A 24856-nucleotide genomic window follows, 5' to 3' on the forward strand; every position below is an offset into this window, starting at 1 on the left:
CTGTATGCAAAGTGGTGAAGACTTAGGCTAGGGGTGGGCAACTGCGGGCAGTCTGGGGGCGATTTTTGCTTCCTGGACCTCCCCGCTGTCCCAGCACCCCACTCCACAGGTGCTGATTTGTTTAAAAAAAATATTAATGACATCCATACTAGTTCCAAAGCGACAAAACAAGCTAAATCTGACTCTTTTGGTGCTCCATAGCTGCTCTGAATGACTTTTTCTTTTTTTAAAGAAATTTGCGAGTGGGGGGTAGGGGCCACAGCATGGGATTACATGTGATCCATGACCTGTGTGTTGCCTACCCCTGGCTTAGGCCCTTAGATAAAATTCCTATTGGGATTTTTTTAGTACTGGCTTCCACATAGAAATGTTGCCAGCCTTGCAACCTGATTTCAGTGTCAGGGCAGAGGAAAACAATGGATGGAATAATCCTAACTATAGGAGTGCCTCTCAAGGCATGTCTACTCCTAAAGGTATAGAGGGAGGGAGGGGGGAGGATCTCGCGATATGCTGATTGCGAGATCCTCCCTTGAATTCACACATGGCACGCAACATCAAGGGGGGAAGCAGGGATGTCGCGGTGCCATTTTCTGTGGGGGAGCAGCAGGGCTGGTCGTGCAAAAGTGAGACCCCGCTCCAATGAAAAAGTAAGGGGGGAAAACATTTCCCCTGAAATCGCCCCCCAAACCCCCTCCCTGCCATCCCAGGGGTGGCACAATTGCTGCCCCCCTCCCCTGATGGGCATGGATCCATGACACATGGCTCTGTGTCTGTTTCTAGTGCCGCGTTTACTCATGAGCAAGCGGGCACCAGACAGGAAGGGTGCCCATACCTCCCATGGTCTTGGGACGCTCCCGGGACCGCAGGCAAAATTAGGATAACTGGGCAATCAGTTATCCCATGAAAATGGAGGGGTTGTCCCTGGTTGCCCCCGGGATCCCCTGTGCATCATGTGGATGCACAGGGACAACCTAGGGATGACCTTGGGATAAAAGTCTTTTATAGTAAAGAATAAGTTTTCCCTGGACTATCACAACAGTCTATATCCCTGGGAATAGGAGCAAAGGCTTCCAAGCACAACAAATGTCTATTCCAGATAAGGCTCAATACTGACACTTTTACTTTTAGAAATTAAGCTCTTTCTAAGGCTTATTTATAGTATCTCTCAGGGCCAGTTTACATTTAGAATCTATATTAAGAAGGCAGGTCAACTAGTGGGCTTATAATACAATCATATTTATTCCTCTTGAGCTCAGCTGAACTTCTTCCCTGGTGTAAGGGTGCATAGCTAGCTACCTGAACTCCCCCCAATCAGTTTTCTCTGGAGTATCCTCTGTAAAAACAACTGTTGGGATATTCAGCAACATGGCATCATCATCATCATCATCATCATCATCATATATTTCTTACCCGCCTCTCCACTTGGATTGAGGCAGGGAACAACAGCGAATATAAAACATGTAAAAACTGATTAAAAACATAGTATACATGATTTAAACATCATAAAAACATTCTAAAATTCCGCTGGATAGGCCTGCCAGAATAGATCAGTCTTTATTGCTTTTTTAAATGCTAAAAGACTGTCAAGGCCATTCCACAGTCTGGGAGCTGCAGAAGACGGGGTCCTCTGGGTAATACCTGTCAGCCTAGTTTTGGCTGACTGAAGTAGATTCTTCCCAGAGGACCTGAGTGTGTGGGGCAGATTGTACAGGAGAAGGTGATCCCGCAGGTAGCATGGTCCCAAACCATGTAGGGCTTTTAACAATAGTTTTTAGTATCCGCTTCGTCTAGAAGGACTCCCACACAAAGAATTTCGTTAAGGCCTGTATCCATTCCCCTGCATTGTCTTTCCTGCTTATCCGGGAGTGCCCTGTGCATTTTTGAACCACTCGTTTATACGAATGGGGTTTATTCTGCCAACATCTTATACTAACTAGCTCTATAAGATGCTAGGATGGCCAGGTGTCCTACTTTACAGGGGACACCCCACTATTTGAACGCCTGCAGAGAACAGCCTTCTATTTGAAGGTGTCCTGTATTTGAAGGGCTGTCCAGTACGAGTCCAGTTTAAATACAAAGAACTGTAAATTAAGAGAACAGGGTTGAAGCTGCCCATCAAGAGTTAGCACTCAAACTGGACAAGCACAGAGGTCTTGTGATCACAGCCTTCCCCATGATGCTGAGATGGAATGTATTTCTGTTTATATTATGGTAAATATTTTGACATTTGCATCTATACATGCAAATGAGCATATGCATGAATGATGCAAATCTGAGTCCTCTTTTTTTGGCAGTGAGTAAGCAACTACCCTCCATGATGCACAGTGGAATCCTTTTCAGGCATTCATTCCTGTCAAATTAACATTCAGATGAACATTCCTAGGTTTGTGGAAGAATCTGCCACAACCATCCTTTACACACACTGTCCCGGTTTACATGATTGTGGCTGGTGACTTATTTCTCCTAGTGTCAGGGGGGTTAGAATAATGAGCAGCACAGCTTGTCGTGTCATGCGAACCTGGCCAGAATGGTTTGTTGCCATGGGTAACAAACAACCCACAACCCTACAACAGCCCATGGGTTCTGGGTGACTTGTTACCCCTGGCAACAAGCTATCCTGGCTGGGTTCGCACATGGCAAGTTGCACTGCTGAGAGTGATTATGCTAATCTCCCCAGCACATGACCAGCATGCACAGAATGGTTAACAAGCCACTATGGTTTATTAACTACCTTGCTAATTATATATAAATACCTGGAAAAGGGTTGGGCCTTCAGAAATGATGTATCCTTCATTATCACTGGGTACTTATGGAGATTGTGAAGTAAAACAGCCCATCAAAAAAAGACTAAATGCCAGTTCTTAGGCAACACATAAAAGCTCACTTAACAACAGAGTTGCTGCCACCACCAAGAAGGCTCTTTTCCTTGCTGTACTTCTAAAGGACAGAAGTGGGAGGGAAACTAAGCAAAACCTCCTCAGTTGATCTTATATTTATTTATTTTATTTATTACATTTATATACCGCCCCATAGCCAAAGCTCTCTGGGTGGTTTACAAAGATTAAAACACTAAACATTTAAGAAAACAGATATGCATATTTTAAAACCCATACAAAATTTCAAACCCGTAAAAATATAAAACAGATATAGCTTAAATAATTAAGGCAGTCCTTAAGACTGGTATCTTGAATACTCTAGAATATCATGCTTTCATTGAAAAGTCTTTGCAAGATCCCAGTCCAGAAGAACAGCTAGGAAACCAGGGGATTTTCAGCTGACACCAACATTAGTTAGTAAACGCCTGGGAGTGTCACTATCCCAGGAGTGTGAGAGGACCATTTGATAAAAGAAGCCAATGTAAAATACAATACTTTGCTAGGTTCATCCCTATAGGCAGCAACTACCTTGTGGCCTGATTATGCTAACCCTTTCAAAGGCTTGAACTTGAGACTGCAAGCATTTGTTTGGAAGTCTCACCCAAACTCACAACAAAAATGCTATTTTTGGCAGGAAAGGCAGAGGAGGGGGTTCTGCCTATGCACTTCATTCATTTTCAAGACTACTTGAAGGACGTGTTGAAAGACTGGAAGCCAGCAGTCTGCGTTCCAAAGTGCTTTAAAGAGGATACACCATTACAGGGCTACATATGTACTCTGTTTCCTGTCTGTATTCCCTCTGCTCTAGTCATCATACTTCGCTACAGGGAGTATGCTAGAAAGATGCAAGAAAAAAAAGTAGGTCACACTTGGTTCTCCTGGTACTGCAGGGGGAAAGCAGCATGTGGCACATAATAGATTTCACTTTATTTCTCCGAGTTCCAACCATTGCAGAGATTCAAGGAAATGTGCATCTATGCCAATAGCTGATGGAGGGCCAGCTTCTTTTTGTGTTTAATTCTTCCTTACTCAAAGAAGGAATCCTTCCTTCTAGTGGCTTGCGTGGTGGCTTAATATGTCAAGGATGATTAGTTAAGGCCCACTCTGAGTGCTTGGAAAGTAGAGAGCATGGTTGGGGGGGGAGGGGGTCTATACACCCTATTTACCCTGTTGTGGCTGCACAGAGGCGCTGCATTGTTTATATGATGCAGCTGCCAGCTCGCAGCTTTTCGCCCTGAAACTGTGCTTTTTGAAAGTGTCAATTTACCACGACTTTTCCCTTTGCTTTGAGGTCACCACATTGTTTCTTTGTGTGTCAATGGTGGCCTCGGTTCAGGTAAGCATGGGAACACAGGGCAGGGGGCGGCCTTGACAAGCCGAGTGGCCACCAGCACTGTGGTCTTCCTGGCCAGACAGCCCACACTTCCTCCTGCCGTCTATCATTTCCGCTTCGCAGCAGTGATGCTGCAGGTTTTCAGGGACTCAGATATCAGCACGGCATCATATAAACACCCCTCTGATGTGTCAGAGGCAATTAATTGTAGGTTATGTCTTCTCAATTAAAATTCTCATGAGCATGAACTATTGCAAAGGATCACTTCTAACTAAGGGGCCATTTGACCTGTGGCAAATGAAACTGTTTTTCTTCCATGTGGAACTGGTATGGAGTTTTTCTTTTGAAGGCCTTCAGGTAAGGAATTGTGAGCAAAAGAATGAGAGGTTGTGCCGATAGGTGTACACAGATATGTAGAATAGGAAACGTACTAATACATCTGTATATCCCTGTCCAAATATACTGTAAATGATAAAAACAAGCTTCATTAGATAGATTCTGTACAACCAACATCCAATTTATAACAAGGAATCAGGAAACATCCCTGATTATTTTAGGAAATGCCTCTTCCCATGTGAGCATCCATGTGAGCTTAAGCCTTGGTAAGGATTCTATCAAATATTGAGGCTCAATGAGGCACCACAAGAAGCAGGGCCTTTTCTGCTGCAACCCCAGAACTTTGGAACTCTCTTCCACAGTAGCTACAGATGGCTCCATATTTACTATCTTTCTAAGGCGTGTTAAAGCTATTCTATTCTGTTCTGTTTAGATTCTATTCTACCTTATTGTTATTAGCAGTAGTAGTTGTCATTGTCGCAGATGTAGTAGTAAAATAAAAGGTTTCATGTTTGTATGAGAGAGACTGGAGAAGGGAGACATATTTTTCAACATATATAGAGGAGGGAATAAGGAAATCTTCTATTGATTTTCTCTGCCTTATTTCTTGCAGATGATATTGGGCCTGTCAAATCTGTAGTACAAATAAATGACAGATTTGATAGACTGAGCAGGCATCTTTCAAAAACTGACATGGATAAGTGGAATTTATTTGAAGCCTGAATAGATGAGTTGAAACTGTACTTCAGAGAGGGCTAATTAATAAATGTCTATGTTGAGAAGTGAATGGTGCCACAGAGGATGGGTATGGAAGCCAACAGGACCATTGCAGTAGGTCCTGTACTTCACCCCTGACATTGCTGTACTCATCCACTAAGATCATCGGATCTCCTGAGGCTCAGGTGGAGCCAAGTAGTGACCAGTGGAAGTGGAGGATGGCAATTGACCATTCAGGGGAAGAGATGGGCTATACTTGGTACCTCAAACCTGTTGGACGTGGCAGGAACGGGAGACATAAGCACCCTGCTGGATGAGGCCTAGGGTCTAGTGGCGGCTGGTGGCGCTGATGTCACTGGGGCAGTGAATCTGGCCTCAGTTTCAGTCAGAACCAGTAGACCTTGCACCTTGGATAGCTCCTTTAGAGTACTGACTGATACCCAGAGTGGATTCACTGTCCCACTGACATCGGAGCCATTAGTCCCCACTAGTCCAGTTGCATGTTTCCAAGAATGGCTACCCAGATGCTTCTCGGAAGGCCACAGCAGGGCATGAAGGTACAACAGCCATCCCCCTCTGTTTGCCTCTCTCCTCAGCATGTAAACTCTGAACCTGGAGCTTCTACAGCTATCATGGCTAATACCTGCACTCCATAAATAGCCAACAAGATTAGTGGCTATGACCAAATCTTGTGACAGTTAATTCCACACATTATATAATGTGTCAAGAAGTACTCCAACTCCCATCAGCCCCAGTCATCATGGCTGATGGTTAGGGGTTATAGGATGCACAATCCAACATCATCTGGAGGGCTACAGATTTCCCACCCCTGCCCTAGCAGGTGCTAAGGAACCCAAGGTTCCTGTCCCTTTCATTCCAGGACAGAAGTCAGAACTTCAGCAGGTGAATCTTCTCATGCAGGAGCCCAGGTGAAAAGATTTGCAAAAAAAACACCCCACCCTTCTTCTACACCAGTGTTAAAGTGATAGGAGTCTTGTGTTCCTTGACAGGGCTGGTCCAAGACATGTTGCTGCCTCAGAAAGAGCAGTAAATGGCACTGCCTCCCCCCACCCCCACCTGTCATGTTGTCTAGTACCCAAGGCTGGTCACGTTATTTTGGCACCTGAGGCAGAAAATTCCAGAAGCACCCCCCCTCCTCCCTGGAAGTAAAACTACAACAATAAGAAATGAAATAACTAATGATTTACTGCTCTTTCATGTCATCCAAAATCAGCTGCCTGAGTTGGTCACCTCACTCTGCGTGATGTTACTGGGCTAGTTTACACGATCAAGCAGCCCACCATGCTTATTTAAGCCATGGTGGGTTGCGGCGCAAGTAGGCAGCCATTTTGGGTATTCAAGCCATGATCTTGGTTTGTTGTGTCATCTGAACCTAGCATGTTGCTGTGGTTAACAAATCACCCATAACCTCTGGGCTCTGGGTGGTTTGTTAACCATGCCAGTAACTCACCCTTGCCAGGTTTGGCTGACACGACAACCCACGGTCATAGCTTGAATAGTCAAAATGGCTGCCCAGTATACACCACAACCCACCATGGCTTAAACAAGTAGGCTCTGGTGATCAGGTGAACCCAGTCATTATCTTTCCCAGAAAACTGAGAAACTGCCCTCATTCTGGCAGCATCTCTGAACTTTACATGGAAGCCACTTCCTGTGCTTCCTTCTCTGCCCCTGCAGAACAATTCATCTATTATTCTCTCATTTTGTTAGATACTGTTGATATATATTGAGCCATGTTTTGTGGTTTTCCACAGAGAATTCTGAAGTAATTTCCTCAGTGGTTAATGTTCTTTAATGAGAACATTGTCATTTTAAGAGTGGTCTGTCATTTTTGTATAAAAGCTTTTTTTAAAAAAAATGTTAATAGGATTCATTTTAGGAATCAGTAATCAAGGTAGAGCATTAAAATTCTCATTGAAGTATTGTGACTTCAATGCAACATTAAAGGACCCTTAATCACAGTAGCTTTCCCCAGCCCCACCCCTTGAAATTAAAAGAACTCTCTGTTCTCTTTGTGTCTAAAAAGGAAGGGAAAAAACCACACAAATTAGAATCAAAATGACAATGATAAAATAGTGATACAGCATCTGTTTCTCATTTGAGATTTTTTTAAAAGCACATTGAATTAGCATGAATAATTTTAACCAGAACCAAACTGCAATCTTACAGCCCCCAGGAGGGCATCCCAGGGAAAATAGGATACTGTAGACCTCCCCCTACCTGGGTGGAGAGGGAGGTCCATCAATGGAAAGGGAGGTCCACCCTTGGAGGCCTTCCACAGATGGCAGTGAAGCTTTCTCCTGCTGTGGCTGCCCTGTGTGAGTGGTAGGTCTGAAAATGGGATTGTTGGGGGTGGTTGAGATTCTGCAGGATCCTAGGCCCCCTTGCCCCCAAACAGAGCCAGGAACTACACCAGCCTCACAGCTGGCATAGTACATTCCTTCCAATTACAGACAATGGGAGAGAAAGGGGGATGGAAGGAAAAAATTGCCGCCCCCTCCCCACCTCCTGTCTTAACCAGCACAATCCAGAAAGGATTAGGGACTGGCAGTTCTTCTGCCATGGACCTCACACCACCAACAACTTAGAATTGCTCTTCCCATCTGCTAAATTGTATTCATTGCCGATGGTGAAAAAGACACCTCAGAACCTCAGATAGTCCTAAATCGACCTAATATACAAACCAGGCCAACTGAAATGTTTGGATTTAAGTGACCAAGTCGTATTCAAATACTTCAATCCTAAAATTTGCAGCATCAGGAAATGTAAGTAACATCATTCCAGACATAACAGTGCAGAATGTTGTGCTGCTGGGTCAAAGGTTGCCACCTTTTTAAAATTTATTTCTTGCTCCTCTTCCTTCTGTGCCTATAGCAGCAGCCTGACATTAAATTTAACAGCTGAAAACTTTGCTTGGTTTGGAAAGAAATGCTGGGAACCCACTTAATATTCTTTCTTTAATTTATATCTTGCCTTTCTGCCAAAAATGGTACTCAATGCAGCTACAAATAATAAAATAGAGAATAAAAGCAGAATCAAAACATTCTATAAAACCATACCAATTACAGAACAATTAAAAACACAACAATAACAAAATGGACAGCACCCAACCATTAAAACCCCCTTCATTAGTAGACCTAAGGCCTGGATAAAAACATCTTTGCCTGCTAACAGATGGACAACAGAGAAAAAGAGAGAGAGAGAGAGAGAGAACAAGAACCTAGGCAGCCACTAAGATGGCCTCTCACATGACCATGAAGCTTACATCTGATGGCAGTGGGACCAAGAGAAGAACCTTTCCCAATGATCTTAAGATCCAGGCTTCTATGGGAGAATGTGATGTTTCTGCTGATCAAGCTATTATTAAAGGCATCAGGCCAGTGCTAGTAAGAAAATGGTAGCGGCCTTCAGTAAGCCATATGACATTCTGCAGTGCTAGCACTCTGAAAGGATGTTACACTAAAAGCAGACACACTCGTGTTGAAGGCAGCCAATTTAAAATCAATAGTGTTTAACTGGTTTGTGTAGTACAGTTGCCATAAAACATAAATGCTCATCATTCTTTTCGGGATGAAACTGTGATTTAATGACTTGTAATGCTCTTTCATACAATATGTCATATTCAGTACTCAGAGCTCATAACCAAAGTGATTGTAAACATGACCATAACAGATTATAAACAACAACATTGCAAGGTAACAGCAATGAATTCTTGTCTAGATGACTGAGATATCGATCCAGTCCTTTTATTCCTTCCCCCCACCCTTTTTTTTAACTCTTCACAACATGTTGTTGTCTTGATTGTCCTTTGGCATTTTAACTAGGTGCAGAACCCAGGCAAAGTTAACCAATTTGGAGGATGACATCTGAAAGATATTCTGAAGTGCAGTGGAAGTAGATTGGACATGTTTCTCTCCCCTGAAAACAAATGCCTCTCAATGTAGCGCGGGGGTGTTGAACCTCAAGCCTGAAAGCCAAATCCAGCCCACTTCAGTCCCAGTCTGACCCTCCAGGGCTCCCAAGGGGCCATACCTACTTCCCTTGCCCCCAACCCCTTTCCACCAACAACCAGTCATTTGATTCCCCCACCCCAGCTTTTCTGCACCCCCTCTCGCCACAATCCTATAAGGTCAAAATGCTTCTCCTAAGCCTGGTTACTGGCACTCAGAGCTTTAAGTTAAAATATGCTGGGATTTGGGGCCCAGCCCCATTTGCCTTTGTCTCCACCCCTTTTGCCTTCCAACACCAACACCCCCCACTGGAATTTGGCCCCTGAGAGCTTCTCTGAAACTGGATTTGGATCTCGAGATGAAAAAAGTTCAAGATCCCTGATGTAGCAAATACGTATTCAAACCACTTGAACACCTCATGCTCCCTTTGACTGAGTCAGACCATTGCTCCATCTCGCTCAATGTTGTCTGTGTTAGCCTTTCCTAATCTGCAGCCCACCAGATACTTTGGACTTCAATTCCCAGCAGCTCCAGCCAGCTTGGCCAGTGGTCAGGAATGCTGGGAGTTGTGTGGAGGCTGGTCCACTCTGCAGCAGCTCTCCAAAGTTTCAGATTGGAGTCTTCCCCTACCTTACTTGTAGATGGTGGCATTGAACCTGGGACCTTTGGCATGCAAAGTATATGCTCTACCATGGAGCCGCGGCCTTTCCCCTGTCTGCCTGCCTTCACCCCAAGTCTCACTGATTTCAATGACAGAGGTTTACGCCGGCACTTTGAATGTTTTGAAATGCTTAACTTGGGCTGGGTTCTTCTCATAGCGGCCATTGCATCATCCAACCATTACATTCTAAGCAAGTGTAATTTCACCATCGGTTGTGTCAGAAGCTAGCCAACCTGGGCTGATGATCTGGAACAATTGGGTAGGTCCACTCTATGCCAGGACATTGAGCCAGGGAAGAAAAACAAGATGCCATTGTCTGATACATCACAGCAAGGCTGGGCAAAGCTATTTTTGGCACAGTTCTGCATGGAAATGGGCGTTCGTGCTGTGGTACCGCTCACATTGTATCTACCCAATATCCTGAGGACAATGCAAATAACTCCTAGACAGCTCCATCTGCACAAACCTTTTGAGCTTGGCACATGATTGTAAAATGTTAGGAGGAGATTGGAACTGACAGACAGCATAGCTGGACAGAAGTGTCCCACTCGCTTCAGGCAAAAATGCTGCTCGTAAATACAAACAACTCTGGATGTGGCCATGGCTACACATATCTTTAAGATTGGAATGTTAGGCCTGGTTCAAATGATCCTTGACCCTTACGTGATTGACCAGAGAAGCATCAATCTGCCAGTAGGCTTGAGACCCATATGGAGATGCATAGAGGTGTCAGGGGCATGAACCAGTGCCTCTACAATGGAGGGTGGACAGAGAGCTAGTGCTGCTTACTCAAATATGGAAGCCCTTTTGTGTGTTGTTTGATCTGTGAAAGTCAAACAACACACATAGGGATGGGCTCATAGGGATGGGCAGAAAGTAAATGTCCAAATATTTTGGATGTCAGCTCCCAGCATTCCTGACCAGTGCTCATGTTTGTATGGGCTTCTGGGAGTTGAAGTCCAAGACATCTGGATATCTATACCTTCTGCCCTACATGTAAGGGGCTGACTCTTAAAAGCATTCTAAAAATAATTTTAAATAACTAAATGGATAAAAAATGCTGATCTACAAAATCATTCATTTGCTAGCGAAAGTTTATTATCAACTTCGGTTTTTCTTTGCACTGTCAAGATATAATAAAATGTAATTTGGGCTGCAATGTTAATCTCCTCAGTTTATAAAAGCTACTTTGTGTATGAGCCAAGTCCTATCTAACCATTTGTTTGTTTGTTTTATCTTATCCAGCATTAATGTATGCAAGCATTTTTGGAAATGTATCTGCAATAATCCAAAGACTGTATTCAGGGACTGCACGGTATCACATGCAGATGCTGCGTGTAAAAGAGTTTATACGCTTTCATCAAATCCCCAACCCTTTGAGGCAGCGGCTTGAAGAGTATTTCCAGCATGCATGGACATACACAAACGGCATTGACATGAACATGGTATGTAGATCTGCTTTTGACAACTAAACATATATATATATATATATATATATATATATATATATATATATATACACACACACACACACACACACACACACACACACATACCTAATAGCGCAGAAAGAAGGTTTAGTCTCATGACTTTGGGTGGTCTTAGCGACCTAAGTTCCCATACTGGCTCAAGTTTCTGCTCCACATCCATGCTGTTAGACATTTTCGTCGCATCATGTGAACCACCATTTATTAGTTAATCAATACAATGTGAGATATATTCATAACACAGCCCTTCCCACCCTTTGGGGGCAAGTGTCATGGCTTGGCAGAATCTGGATTTGGCTGTAGCAGTTAGCCTGTATCATTCCTAATACTTTAAAAAAAAAATTTGCTTCAGATCCCTCTTGGCACAAATCACATGAGCAATTACACTGACATTCCCCATGAAAATTAGCTGTTCTACATAAAACATTAACTGCGGCTTCTCTGCTGAAAGGATGGGGGGTTGCAGTGCAGCACACAAAAAGAACCAAAATGTCTTTAAGTGGATGATGGAAAGGACTATTTCCATGTCTAGGTGCCCTAACTGAGAAGCTTAAGGGACAAAACACACTTTATGTACACTTGTGCATTTCTTCTTTCCTTTTCTTTGTTTACTGAAAAGCTGGCTCAAAGGCATGAATTGAACTGGAAGCGCAAAGTAAGGAGTGGCTGCATAATGCTTTGCTTTTCTATCATTTCTCCACTCAAAATTGCACGCACAGCTGTTTTAGCACCCATGGGGGGGGGGGGAAGGCACTATATTTTCCCCTGCAGGGAGAAAAGTAGCTGGTGCAGGTGTGGGCAGCCATGCAAGCACACAGGTGTGCACGTACACGTGCAATTTTAAGCAGAAAAAACCACAGGAGGAGAAATGACTAAATGACCTCTACAGCTCTTCTGCTCTCCATTGCTGCCTCCAAGGCTGCTTTTCAGTAAAAGCAACCATACCTTATGAGGAAAGAAGCATGCAAATGTGTACAATGTGTCATTTGACCCTAGGTTAACCTGATTTTTAAAAAACTTCTGTGCAAATAGCCTGATTCATACGCCACCATTGGAAAAGGGTTTCATTTCAAGTTGATTGGATCACATTGAAATCGATAGAGCTCCAACAAGCTTTTGATCCTAGTACTTTTAAAATGCTATCTGCTTTTCCACTCTGGTATAACAACTGTATAAATCTAAACAAATGGCTGGGATCCAAAGTATTGTGCAATTAGTTCCATGTCCTTGGAGCTGAGGGAGTCTGGGCTTTCATTTCTCAAGTTAGAGCCCTCAATTTTTCAAAGCAAGCTGCTTTTGAATCTGCAGTGAGTTTCATAGGCAGTTTGTGATATGGCACCGGGGTGGGGGCAATAATCCCATTGGATGCACCAAATGTATTGTACTGAAGCATTGTAGGGTATGGTGTTGGTAGGTAAATGAAGGTTGGTTCTCAGAAGAAAATAATAGTTTTTCCGTCACAATTCCCCATTTCTTTGTCAAAAGCCAAAACAAAATGAGAATTCTTGCTAATGGGTTTTGTAACTTTTAATCCTGAGCACAGAAACCTATGGCTTCCCATATATAACTCCAAGCTAGTACAGTCCACAGTGTACCAAGTGAAGGCAATAGGATTAGCAGAAACATCGATGCCAGACTTTAAAACATAAGAAGATGCTTCATACTGATTCAGGCTGCTGGTCCATCTAACTGAATATTGTCCACTGATTGGCAGAAGCTCTCTCGGGTTTCAAAGAGGAGTCCTTTCTAGGTCTACTTGGTAATGCCAGAAATTGAACCTGGGACCTTCTGCATACAATCATGTGCCTTACTACTGAGCTATGACCCTTACTTCCTCATCTTTTTTCAAAAGCGATGTTCTTTTTCCTTGGTACCTTTGTTTGAAGTATAATACGTCGATAGCGTCCAATTGGCATCAACATATCAAAGGTGTTTTTTTTAAGGATTATTTCCTGTGTCTGACAAGAACTGTCACATTCTAGAACCCACAGACCTTCCTGAATGTTACTGTGAGAGCAAAAAGCACTCCACAGGATAGTTTCAGCAAGGGAATTGGAAATATTACCTTCTATCAACTGTTTCCTTGCTTTTGTCCATAAGCTGTTATTCGAAGAATCTGCTTCTCTAGGCAAAGATGATAAGAAACAGATATCAGAGCTACAAAAACTGAGGCTGTGTACAGATGATCATTTCAGCTGAAACAAATGGAGCCATTCCATTCATTCAGCTACTTCTGTGATCCAATATCAAGTCATCTGATAACTGTACAAATGCAATGAAGCGGGAGGAAGTAGCATTATTGTTTGCAAAGTTTCCCCAATTCATAACTGCAGTTCCTCCCCCTGGTATTGTGGAAATGTATTAGACCAGAGCAACCAGTAGATCCTAGTTAATTACACACCAAGGGGGAATATTCTACTGTGTTCTTTCTTTCTAAAGGTCTATATGAGCACTAATGTGGATATTCATCCATCCTGCCACCTACTATAATAAATGCAAAACAATTCCAAAAGCACACCAGGCCTAGGGTAGAAGACAAAAGTGTGTCATGGACACTGTTCACTAGATACCACCATCCTCATAGTAAATCAAAATGAACAGTATCATCAAAATAAACGTGCAGGTGGCTGAAATGCTGGTTATGCTTTTGGGAGTTTGCTTCAGTCTTTCCAGGCTACAGCTCAAAATGTGATGAAAAAACTGATTTGAACAAAGACTGTGGTAGGACACAGAAGAATAACATGTTGTGTACAAGGGATGATGGCATCTCTACTAGCTCTTCTCTTTCAAAGCCTATCATCTGTCCACAGCCTGCATGTCTGCCCACAGTGATCATCTAAGGAAATAAAGTCTCTTTGAGATGAGACGGCCCAAAAAAAAGTCTTTAAAAAGCTGAAGTCACAGAGAGATATGCTGTTGACTTCAGGAAGATGTTGGATTTCATTCATTAAATTTTATTCTTTAGTCCCAAAGACACCTTCTCCAGTAGCTGAACTAGTCCTATAGCATTAAACCAGAAGACTAAAGAAAGGTATCAAAAGGAAGAGGTACCAACTAGTGCAGGGGCTTTACACTTCTTCTTTTGAATTGTGTCACCAGCACTGATCCTGCTAGATTCAAATCAGTTTGTTGGGAGCAGTGCAGATATACATAGATATTGGGACAATCCTTGTACAGCGTCCAGCTGATTGGCATCGCAAACCAACAGGTTCAAAAAGCCCTCTGTGTGGAAACATCCTAATCCAGTCCAGTTACTATGGGGATCACTCACAGTCAGAATTCACACTTCTAGAGGTAACATCACAAGAATGGTGGCTTTAGAGCTCAGGCTGCCATGATCCCAATGGAAATGTGTCAACCTGAGTGAATACAATCAAAGCTCTCAGAGTCTTGCTGGTTAACACTCTCAAGATGCATTTTGAGTTGGTTTGATCTCATCCAATTATTTCTGAAGATATTCAGTAACATTTCCCTAACAAAGGATGCTAACTTCATCCATGAATAGTGCAATCCTATACATGTCTACCCCGAGGTAAATCCCAATGAGTTCAGTTTGGCTTGCTCCTAGTATAGGATTGCAGCCTAATAGATGTGACATCTATTTGGAGAAAGATAACATCTTAATTCACAGATGTTGTTCAGCTAAGCAGTGCATGATGCAAGACGATGTTTTGAAAAGCAGTTTTGAATGTGTTATTATCTCATATTCATGGATTTGTATATTGGAATGTTAATTAGACATTCCAATTTGCAATTCCATGAATATGAGATGACATGTAGTATTTGCTTTAAATCCAATATGCAACAATAAACACTATTCAGTGGGTTATTTTGTAATATTTTATTTCTTACACTGATGAAAATCAATCCATTTAGTTTTAGTACAATAAGTAAATTATATATATACATATATATGTATATATACATGTGTGTGTGTGTGTGTGTGTATACACACACACACACACACACACACATATGTGCGTTAATGCGAGGTTGATTTGCTAACTGTCTTTTGTATATTGTACTTATGAAAGATTTATCTCTTTCTTGTCTGCTTCATATCTTAATACATGGAATAACACCACCCACTGGTAAGAGCAGGAGGTATTTATATCTAATTTAATTCCAGTGTAAAGAAAAATCCATGTTAACTGTTGAGTTTAAACCTGTTTTAATGCTTTCTCTTTTAAGTTGTAACTTTTTCTGCATGACAATATGATAGATAAGAAAGAAAGACATAATATTAGCAAAATCAGACATGGGCCAAAAAAAAACAAAAAGGACAACAGAACAGAAACTATCTAAACCAAAAGTTTTTCTGGAAGTGCCATGTTTATTTTCCATGGTTTGACCCTACTGCTCTGATCACTGTTCTCTGCCCAAAAAAGGTCATGTGCATATTGTCAGCTGTTCTGTAGAAATGTCACATTCAGATGAAGCGTTACCATGCCCACTACTCTGTGCTTTCTTTTGTGTTGTGCTATTTTGTTCACACACCACGTGCATGCTACTAGCAAAGACCAATGGCATTTTTCCCTAGGCACAAAACCATGTGCTTATGTGATGGACTCGCACGTGCTTTGAATCGCCTGTCCTTGCATGATGGTTAACTTTGAGGAATTTCTTGTCCCACCTGCATGCAGTTCTCCTGCTGACACCATTCGAGTTGGCAGAAGTTTGCAGATGCAAAAGCAGACTACTTGAATATCGTATGATGTTTTTGGCTAGTTTCACTTTTGCAAAATGAATCATGTCAAGGACATAACAATACCCAGTTCCTGCTGTGAAAAATGAATGCATATTTAGTTATATCCACCATTATGAAGATTTCTTTTCTTTTGTAATGCTTTTTTAAAAATGTGTGAGCACTAATCCACAGGAAAGGAAGCAAGTAATTTTTCACCCAAGAAGATATAAAGCAGTTCAATAAACACAACTGCTTTGGGGGAACCAAAGCCTTAAGATGTGTATTGAAAGGGAAAAGACAATACCCCTCCATGCCCTCTTTTAAATGACTAATACTGTACGTGAAAAAATTGTTGTCATTTTGTTATTGAGATGTGTTCAGATCCTAATTAACGTGTTCATTTCTTCTCTCCGTTTCACTTCTCCATATCTTTTGTTGTACCTTTCGCTGACGTGGTTTGCACCACACAAGGTTGGTTAATCCAGGACAAATAAAAGGAAGTACTTCTTCACACAGCGCATAGTAAAATTATGAAACTCATTACCACAGGATGTAGTGATGGCCACCAGTTTGGATGGCTTTAAAAGGGGGTTGGATAAATTCCTGGAGGCAAAGGCTATCAATGGCTACTAGCCCTGATGGTTTTGTGCTATCTCCAGTATTCGAGGCAGTAAGCCTGTGTGCACCAGTTAACCACCCTTGTGCTGTGTGAACCTGGTCAACATGTGATATGTTTTTGGCAGTCTGAGCCACCGAAACATAATTATGTGCAAGGATTAGGTAAATAGGATTTAGGAATGACTTTAATCAGGGTCCAAATCCTGACATTGAATGAATATAATTGTAATATTATCCGCATTGTTTGCACTGGTGAAGTTGTTTTGAAATTGTTATTTCTTTTCCTATAAGGAGGGATGTAGAAATCCAGACACTCTGTAACTGCTGGCACGTAAGCAATGGGCTTTGTCAACTGACCTCTGGGTTGCCAAAGAAGGCAAGAAGCCAGTTTCCCCTCCTCTTGTGTGCCCTGCCATTTGCAGGACCTCCTCTCCTTTCCCAACCCTATCTCAACCTGTGGCGGGAAAACTACAGAGCAAGATGCAAAAACCTAGGCAAATAGGGTGGCCACTTACATAAAGTTTGCATGTACTAATTTATAAAGAAATACCATACATCTTGCCAGAGTGAAGAAGATTGAGGCCTGTGCCTGAGACTGTGCCTGCCTGCTCAGCCTGTTGTCCAGATCCTAGCTCTTACTTTTATTTATTTATTTTCATGCATTTCTATACCGCCCAATAGCTGAAGCTCTTCTTTCTTACGGTTCTTTATCTTTATACCAGACTTGGATTGAAGTCCTCTTACACACATTTAAATAGAGACTACCCTCTATAAAGTAGGGCACATGGCCACCTCATGGGCAACGCCTCTTCCAGGAAGAGACCAGAATACACTAACAAGGAAAGAATCCCTCCTTGTTGTACTCAAGGCTCCATTGGTCCTTACAATCTGGCTCCTAGAAAATATCACTAAATTTTGTTAAGAAATATTTGTACCCCTGCCTCTAATTTGCTACTCTCTTAGATTTTAAATGATTATGTCCCACCCACACCGTCCTGTTCTGTCTTCTGTCCATCTCTTTTCCCCCTGCACTATCCATTCTGTATTGACTGGGCTGCATGCTATTGACTGCAGAATTTTGAACTCTTGAGAGCTTGCTCTATGCGTCATGCATGTGCTTTCTTTCCAGATTTCCGTGGATTCCCATATATCAAGGCAATCACATTTATTTGTTTTTTATTGGTTTTATGAAAAAAAGACGTTCCAAACATAAAGTGTTTTGGGGAAGTTCTAAATAAATGGACCTATCAGTTTCATTTTTGAATACGGACTAGATGCCATTCTTACTTTGGTTTGTGAACCGTTTCATGTGATTGGTGGAACAGTAGGCACATTTGGGGCTTGTTCTATATTTTGCTCATAGTCATAGAGGCACAGATCCTTCAAGCAGTCTTAAACAGTAATGCACATGCTTAACTCTACAAATAGGTGCCACAGTTTAGATAACCCACACTTACTGTGAAGCAGCCCCATTTACGCTGACGGATATAGGCTGATGTCATCACTGATGTCACTATAAGTGGTTAATAAACCATTTATCTCACTTGATTAGTACCTAAAATGACAAGATGTGGCACAATAGCATGTAGAAAAATATAGTAGGGGATTGTTCAGGGCAAAGCAATAGGTATTTAAGAATATAATAACAATGGTTAAAGTGGCTAGCTTTATTTTTTTAACAATATAAGATACCCAAAGAGAGGAATTTCCAGAGGGTGGGTGCCACTACAGAGAAGGCCTCCCATCAGGGTTCTTCATGGCGACATTCCATTCATTTCAGAATGACCAGCAAGGCCTCCTCTAATGATCTTATGTTGTTGTTGTTGTTGTTGTTGTTGTTGTTGTTGTTGTTCTAATTCTAATCACTGGAGCTTACTTCCAGGTAAAGAGTTTACAATCAGAGTGTAAGCACCTCGTGACAATTCTGGTAGATATTCAAATATCTAAAATTCAAGCACTTCCTTCCACGCTTAATCTCCACAACAGAAATTGTCTTTCCAGATGGCGACCAACCCTGAGCATGACTACTGGGAGTTGATAGAAGAACACTAAGACAAAGTATAACTGTAAACCCACAAAGAGTTCTTTTTTGGCAGTTTTTCCTAGAATTTCAAATAGCCTCTAATCCATCCTTCTTCATCCATTCGTTCTCCATGTGTGCTAATCTTTCACCCCTGTGAAAGTATGGGAAGCCTATCTTTTTTTTCTCCTTAACTCTTGTCTACCTACCATCTTCCATGCCATCTAGAGCCAGGTCATTGTAAACCAGGACGGCCAGAAAACAGATCTCATGTTTCAAACTTAAATTCCCAGAAGTCCCTGCCAATATGGCCAATGGTCAGGAATGCTAGGAGTTGACATCCAAAACAACTGGAGATCTACTTCCTGCTCACCCTTGTTGTAAACCACTTCTCACATGTGCTATTTCAAATTTTGTCAATGGATTCGCCCTTCTAGCTATGCACACACACACACCTTTGAACTAAATTGATTGCTTGAAAATAACAGCAATGAAAAATATATAATTTTCCCTCTGTGCATAAGAAATTAAATATTGCTGCAACTGAGAAATGTTGGTTGCATTGATTCCACAGCAGTGGTTGCATCCCCACCTGAAGTGCCAGTAGTGAGAAGCGAACAGTTACCTTGTCTGCCTCTCCCAAGGCTGGAGACAAATCACTTGGGAAAGAGCCAGACTTCATGATTTCAAAAATGGGGGTTAGCCATTGCTTCTCTGTCCCAGAATCCTAGGGGTATCCTGATACCTGCAGCACCTTGCAGTGACTAGCAGTCTACAATCCTCATTTTGAGACTGGGTCTAAAATGTAGACCTCATGGCCACAACGTTTGGCCTTATTTGTACTTTTTTGTTTTTTCCTCAACCCCGGGCTTTTTGTACCCTGTGAACTGATGAAGGGTTTTAAAGAATTTGAAAGCTTTCTTGCTGTTTTGTGATCATTTTGGTTTGTCCTAATAAAGATATTGTTTAAGAGGGATATATTCTTCAGATCCCATAAACAGCCAAGATGAAAGCCCTATTCAGCCATGCCCCCCTCACATGATTAGCAACTGTGTTGGGAGAAGAAAGTGGGGCCTCCCCTGCCTTCACTGTCATGTCTCTGCCATCCACGTATTGGAAGGCACACTGTAGAAAGGAACTTACTGTACACATATAGTGATGTGGAACCCTGCAGAATCAAGCCCTATTGACATGTCTAACCCTACTGCCCCTGTCTTGGAGAAGATGTTTCACGTAATCAATCAGAATCAGATTCAGAACTAGAAGACAACAGCCAGCCTGTACCAGTGCAGGAGGAAGCTCTCATGGGCGATGCCCCAGCTGGGAGTCAGCCCTCTCCAGAGCTTATCTCCTCAAGGCCAAATCCTACACACTCAGTGAGAAGTGAGGTTTCTTCCGTAGGCGAGCATCCCGACAAGCTAGCTGATGTTATGGTCTACCAGAAGGAAGGCATGAGAAAGTCAGTTCGATTACACCAGAACCTGCCTCCGCACCAGGCTCCCTGAAGTTACGGGCGTTTGGGAAGTGGTTTCCTATTCTTCTTGAGCGGACAATTGTCTTGCTTAGTTTGCATAGTTTTGCCTAGGGGGATGTTTTCAAGAGGTTAGACTCTCTTCAAGTTGAAGAGACATTTGTTGCTTAATAAAAGCTTTGTAGATTACTTAGCAAGCCTCGTCATTTGCCTCCCGTCGAAAGCAAGAGTTTTTTGAGAAACACAACATCTATTCAGGCTTTCTGAACCTGAACTGGGCAAACATGTGAAGAGAAGGAGTGCTCCAGCCTCACCCCTCTCCCACATCACATTTCTTGCCCTTAACTCATGGAGAACAACAATCTGAAGAGGAGAACCTCCTTTATGTGTAGAGGCTCTCCACTTGAGCCGGAACACTGCAAAATCCACATTCTGGCTCATGTGAAATGCCTCCACAGATTTAGAATGCCTGAATAGGGCTTGATTCTGCAGGGTTCCACATCAGAGGGGGAGCCTATGTGTGTACAGCAGGCTTCCCTATACAGATGCCCCCCCCACTTCTGGAGGGACAGAGATGCAATGGCAGGGGCAGGACCAGTGGTTGCAACCCTCCTCTCCCGCCCCCGTCCCCACATGACCATACACACATTGTTAATTGTGAGAGGGAAAATGGCTGAAAAGAGCTCAAGAGTAACATTCCACTCATATATGAAAGAAAATCTGTTGAGAGATGTGTGTGTGTGTGTGTGTGTGTGTGTGTGTGTGTGATGGTGTGGTTACCTTAGCAGTAGACCCATGTGCAAATATCTTAGCCTTTGGACATTTTGTCAGCAAATTCTTGAAGGATGCTGCACTGAATTTCTTGTTGTCTGTTCCAAAATCTCTTTTGTGCTTAGTTATATAATCACACTACATGTTCTTAAGTGCTTAGAATATTGGTAAATGTATATATGCTCAGCTACAGGATAGACTTTTGAAGTAACAGATGCCAGGTGACAATGGATTAGCCTGGGCAGCCTCCATGGAACAGTTGTTCTACTGAAAGACTATAATGAGCACAAGCTGAAAACAACTAGTCGTTGTTGTGTGTGTTTTAAAACTTGACTGTTTCACAGTCACAGAGGTCACAGCTGGCACAGATCATAGAATCATAGAGTAATAGAGTTGGAAGGGGCCTATAAGGCCATCAAGTCCAACCCCCTGCTCAATGCAGAAGACATTTGTGTACCTGTACTGGCAGACAGCCAAATCAGGTGTAATAAAACAAGTAATGTTTGATTAAGCTGTCAAAATTCTTCAATTGTACACAGAAAGGATTTAGCACAGATGCTGGAGCAAAAGCGTAATGTGCTGTCTACAACTGTAGATCCACTTGTAATGGGTTATAGTAAGGACAGACCCACATGCAATGGGTTACAGTATCTAGCTTCAAGGATAAGAAGACAGGATATGTATGTATGTATGCATGTATTATATTTTTAATCTGCTCAATAACCATTTTTTCTGGGTAGATTACAAATAATTAAAAGATTAAAATGCCATACAAAGAGTTAAAAATATTAAATACAATACAAATATTTTAAAGAATACAATACAAAGGAATCTGAGGTCCTGATTGGATAGAAAACATGGCAATTACTTTACAAGATGGACCTTGTAAAAAGCATATCTGGCCACTGCCTGAACATGGCGAGGAGGGGGATAGCAGGCTTGGGGGGAAAGCTAACTTGGGAGGGGCATCAGAACTGTCTTAACAGAATTTTCTTCTTTAAATTGCTGTCCATCACAGACATTCAGAATGGGAGGTCACTAAGGAAGGAAAGGAGGAGGTCTCATTGTTCTGCACTCAATATGCACACACAAAGTCAATTTTCTTTAACACCTCCATTATGTAGAAACCTGAAATATTTCAGAGTGGATCAGAACACCCAAATTCTAGAAGCATATTTTTTTGGGAAGTGATCCCAGTGATGCCTGCGGCACTTCTAAAAGTTTTTGCCTGCAGGCAGTATAAAATAGCCAGCCATTTCTAATGATTACAATAGTTAGCTGTTTTTAATGACTAAGCATATCTAACATTAGCTGGTTTTGCCGGGGAAGTGAGGGCAGCGGGTGGGGTGGAGGAGAGGTAGGGTAAGGTTGCTGGCCTAGATAAAATAAGCTTGTTCTTAATATTACTCCCTGAAAACTTCATCAGAACTTATTCCATATGATCAAATGAGGACAACTTAAAGCTAACTTAATGGGGCTAGGTCACCTTTAGCATGTTTTTACTAACTGGTTTTGCACGCACAATCAGGCTGTGCAATGTGGAATTCCTGTTCTTACAATTAATTTTAAGGAGCAGAAGCCAGATTTCCCCAACATGGTACTTTCGAGAAGGTTTGGAGTAGGACTACACTCTCATCTGCCCCAGCCAGCAGGGCCAATTGAGATTGTAGTCCAAAACCCCTGGTGGGCATCGGATTTGGGAAGGCTGAGTCAACCTGATGAAAGTGGGGATATCCTAAGGGGATGAAGAGTGCCCAAAGGCCCTACCAGGGCTCCTTACTAGGCAGGGAGGAGGATGGAACTGACATTCGTTGGCTATCCCAGATCTAACCATCATGGGACCCAGAAGTCCTGAGCCATTCTAACCTGTTCCTTCCTCCTCTTTTCCCAGCCTTCCATACCTATAAGAACAGAGGCTCTGGTGTCACTTCTAGCATGACCCTCCACCATTTCTGCCTTACCCTGGGTGGCTCCTCTGCACAGTCCCCACAAACAAATTGTGCCAGGATGCCCTACCGGGGAGGGAGCACAAAGGACTTCCCACTGCTACAACACAACCTAATGCACATTAGTATTTATGGCATGGCACATGATTGTATGCATGCTGCCCCTGGGACTGGATATGGGTCCTGTCTCTCTAGGAGTTTATACAGCTCGATGGAATGTGAAACACCTAAGAGGTGACCTGATACAATATAACTGAATGAAGTAATGTTTCTCTCAGTGGTAGGAAGTGTCAGTATTCTAAATAAAGCCCAACTCTTTCATCCAAGGATTTAGATTGGGACTTTCAAAGACAGGTGATAAGTTGAAACTCAGACAGATTGTAGGTGGTAGTCTTCTGGGACTACTCCACTCCAGGGTACTGCAAACACAGGAGTTTGAGAATATTAGTGGAACTCCATGGAACTGGCTTCCACAAAGGTGAGTATGATTGCAAATGGGGAAATCTCATTCTTACATTATAAATGCCCTTAGTATCTGCTATGTGGTAATTTTCTTGCTGTCATCTACATGTCTAAACTCTAAGTCCCACTAAGTTCGATGGGACTTAGTTCTAGAGAAGTGTGCACAAGGGGCTGCACCCTTAGAATATATACTGTCTTGGTTGTTATGACTGAGGTGTACCTGGCTGGCACTGAAGTATAAATAACAATGAACTGCACACAATGATTTGACACATCCCTGCCTTAAAAAAAAATACAAAGATCCTTCAATAAATGTAAACTCTTCTAATGCAACAAAAATGGGATCTTCAGAGAGACGTGCAAATACAGGGTGCAATCCACCCAAGTATACATTCAATACATTCTATTGATTTCAAGCCATTGCCTTCTGAGGCAGTCAGTGGCAGCATGCAATAAGGTGTTCCCTGTGGCAGGGCACCAAATGTGGAACTCCCTTAGGAGTTCTTGTTCTTTTTTAAACAAGTTTTTCATTCTGTTGTTGCTTAATTTAACTGATATATTGTTAGCTTTGGATCTTTGAATGTTTTTCCTCATAATACTGCTTTACAGTATATATATCCCAGATCCCATTAATTCCAATAGAGCTTACTCCCAGGTAAGTGATTATAGGATTGCAGCTTTAGTCTGGTAATCTTGTATTACCTGGGATAACCATATGGAAAGGAGGACAGGGCTCCTGGATCTTTAACAGTTGTGCAGAAAAGGACATTTCCGCAAGTGTCTGCATGCAGGACCTGGTGAAATCCCCTCTTCATCGCAACAGTTAAAGCTGCAGGAGCCCTGCCCTCTTTGTACCTAGTCAGAGAGCAGGGCTCCTGCAGCTTTAATTCCATATAGTCACCCTAGGTTAACAAGAAACAGAAGGGCTTCAATTCATCAAGCGGTACAATGCCATCTCTTGCAGCCTGAATAGGGACAAAGGTGGTGGTGGGTTTTTTTCATGTCCCCTCATTGTTTACAATCCTCCTCCTCCTCCACCACCACTACCACGTGTGTGCTGGAATGCCAGCTAACACTCCATGCTTCTGATAATGTGGACTGTAGCCTATGAAAGATAATACCATAAAAGATGTGTTTGTCTTCAACATGCCACAAGAGTCATCATTGTTTTTGATGCAATAGATGAATATGGCTATCCCTCTGTACTTAATAATGCCAAAAAAAAACCAACTTATTTGCATATCTTACTCCAGAACCACTGTTGAGATAAAGAGAATCATATTACTATGATGGTTGTTTTGTTAGATGTAGTTGACTTTTTCTGCCCTATTAGGATCTTTTGCCGGCTTTTCCTGAGATGTGTAGCTTTATTTGACAGTGTCCTGAGCAGGGGCACCATTGAGAGAGGATGGAGTGGGGACTGCCTTTCCCACTGGGCTTCAGGTCACATTTTGTTACTTCTCAGCAGCACCTATATTTCTGGTTATCTTACTGGGGACT

The 24856-nt window shown here is 42.4% G+C and overlaps 1 protein-coding gene across 1 annotated transcript in view; it reads left to right on the forward strand.

Moving 5' to 3' along the window:
* Positions 1 to 24856, forward strand: part of KCNH7 (potassium voltage-gated channel subfamily H member 7) — a 325994-nt gene that overhangs the window by 265103 nt on the left and 36035 nt on the right. Inside the window, exon 10 of the mRNA XM_063116468.1 lies at positions 11140 to 11339. Within this exon, the coding sequence (XP_062972538.1) occupies positions 11140 to 11339 (200 nt within the window). The remainder of the gene's footprint in view (positions 1 to 11139; positions 11340 to 24856) is intronic.

Source organism: Elgaria multicarinata, chromosome 2, assembly GCF_023053635.1.
Source record: "Elgaria multicarinata webbii isolate HBS135686 ecotype San Diego chromosome 2, rElgMul1.1.pri, whole genome shotgun sequence".
In the NCBI taxonomy this organism is placed as follows: Eukaryota; Metazoa; Chordata; class Lepidosauria; order Squamata; family Anguidae; genus Elgaria; species Elgaria multicarinata.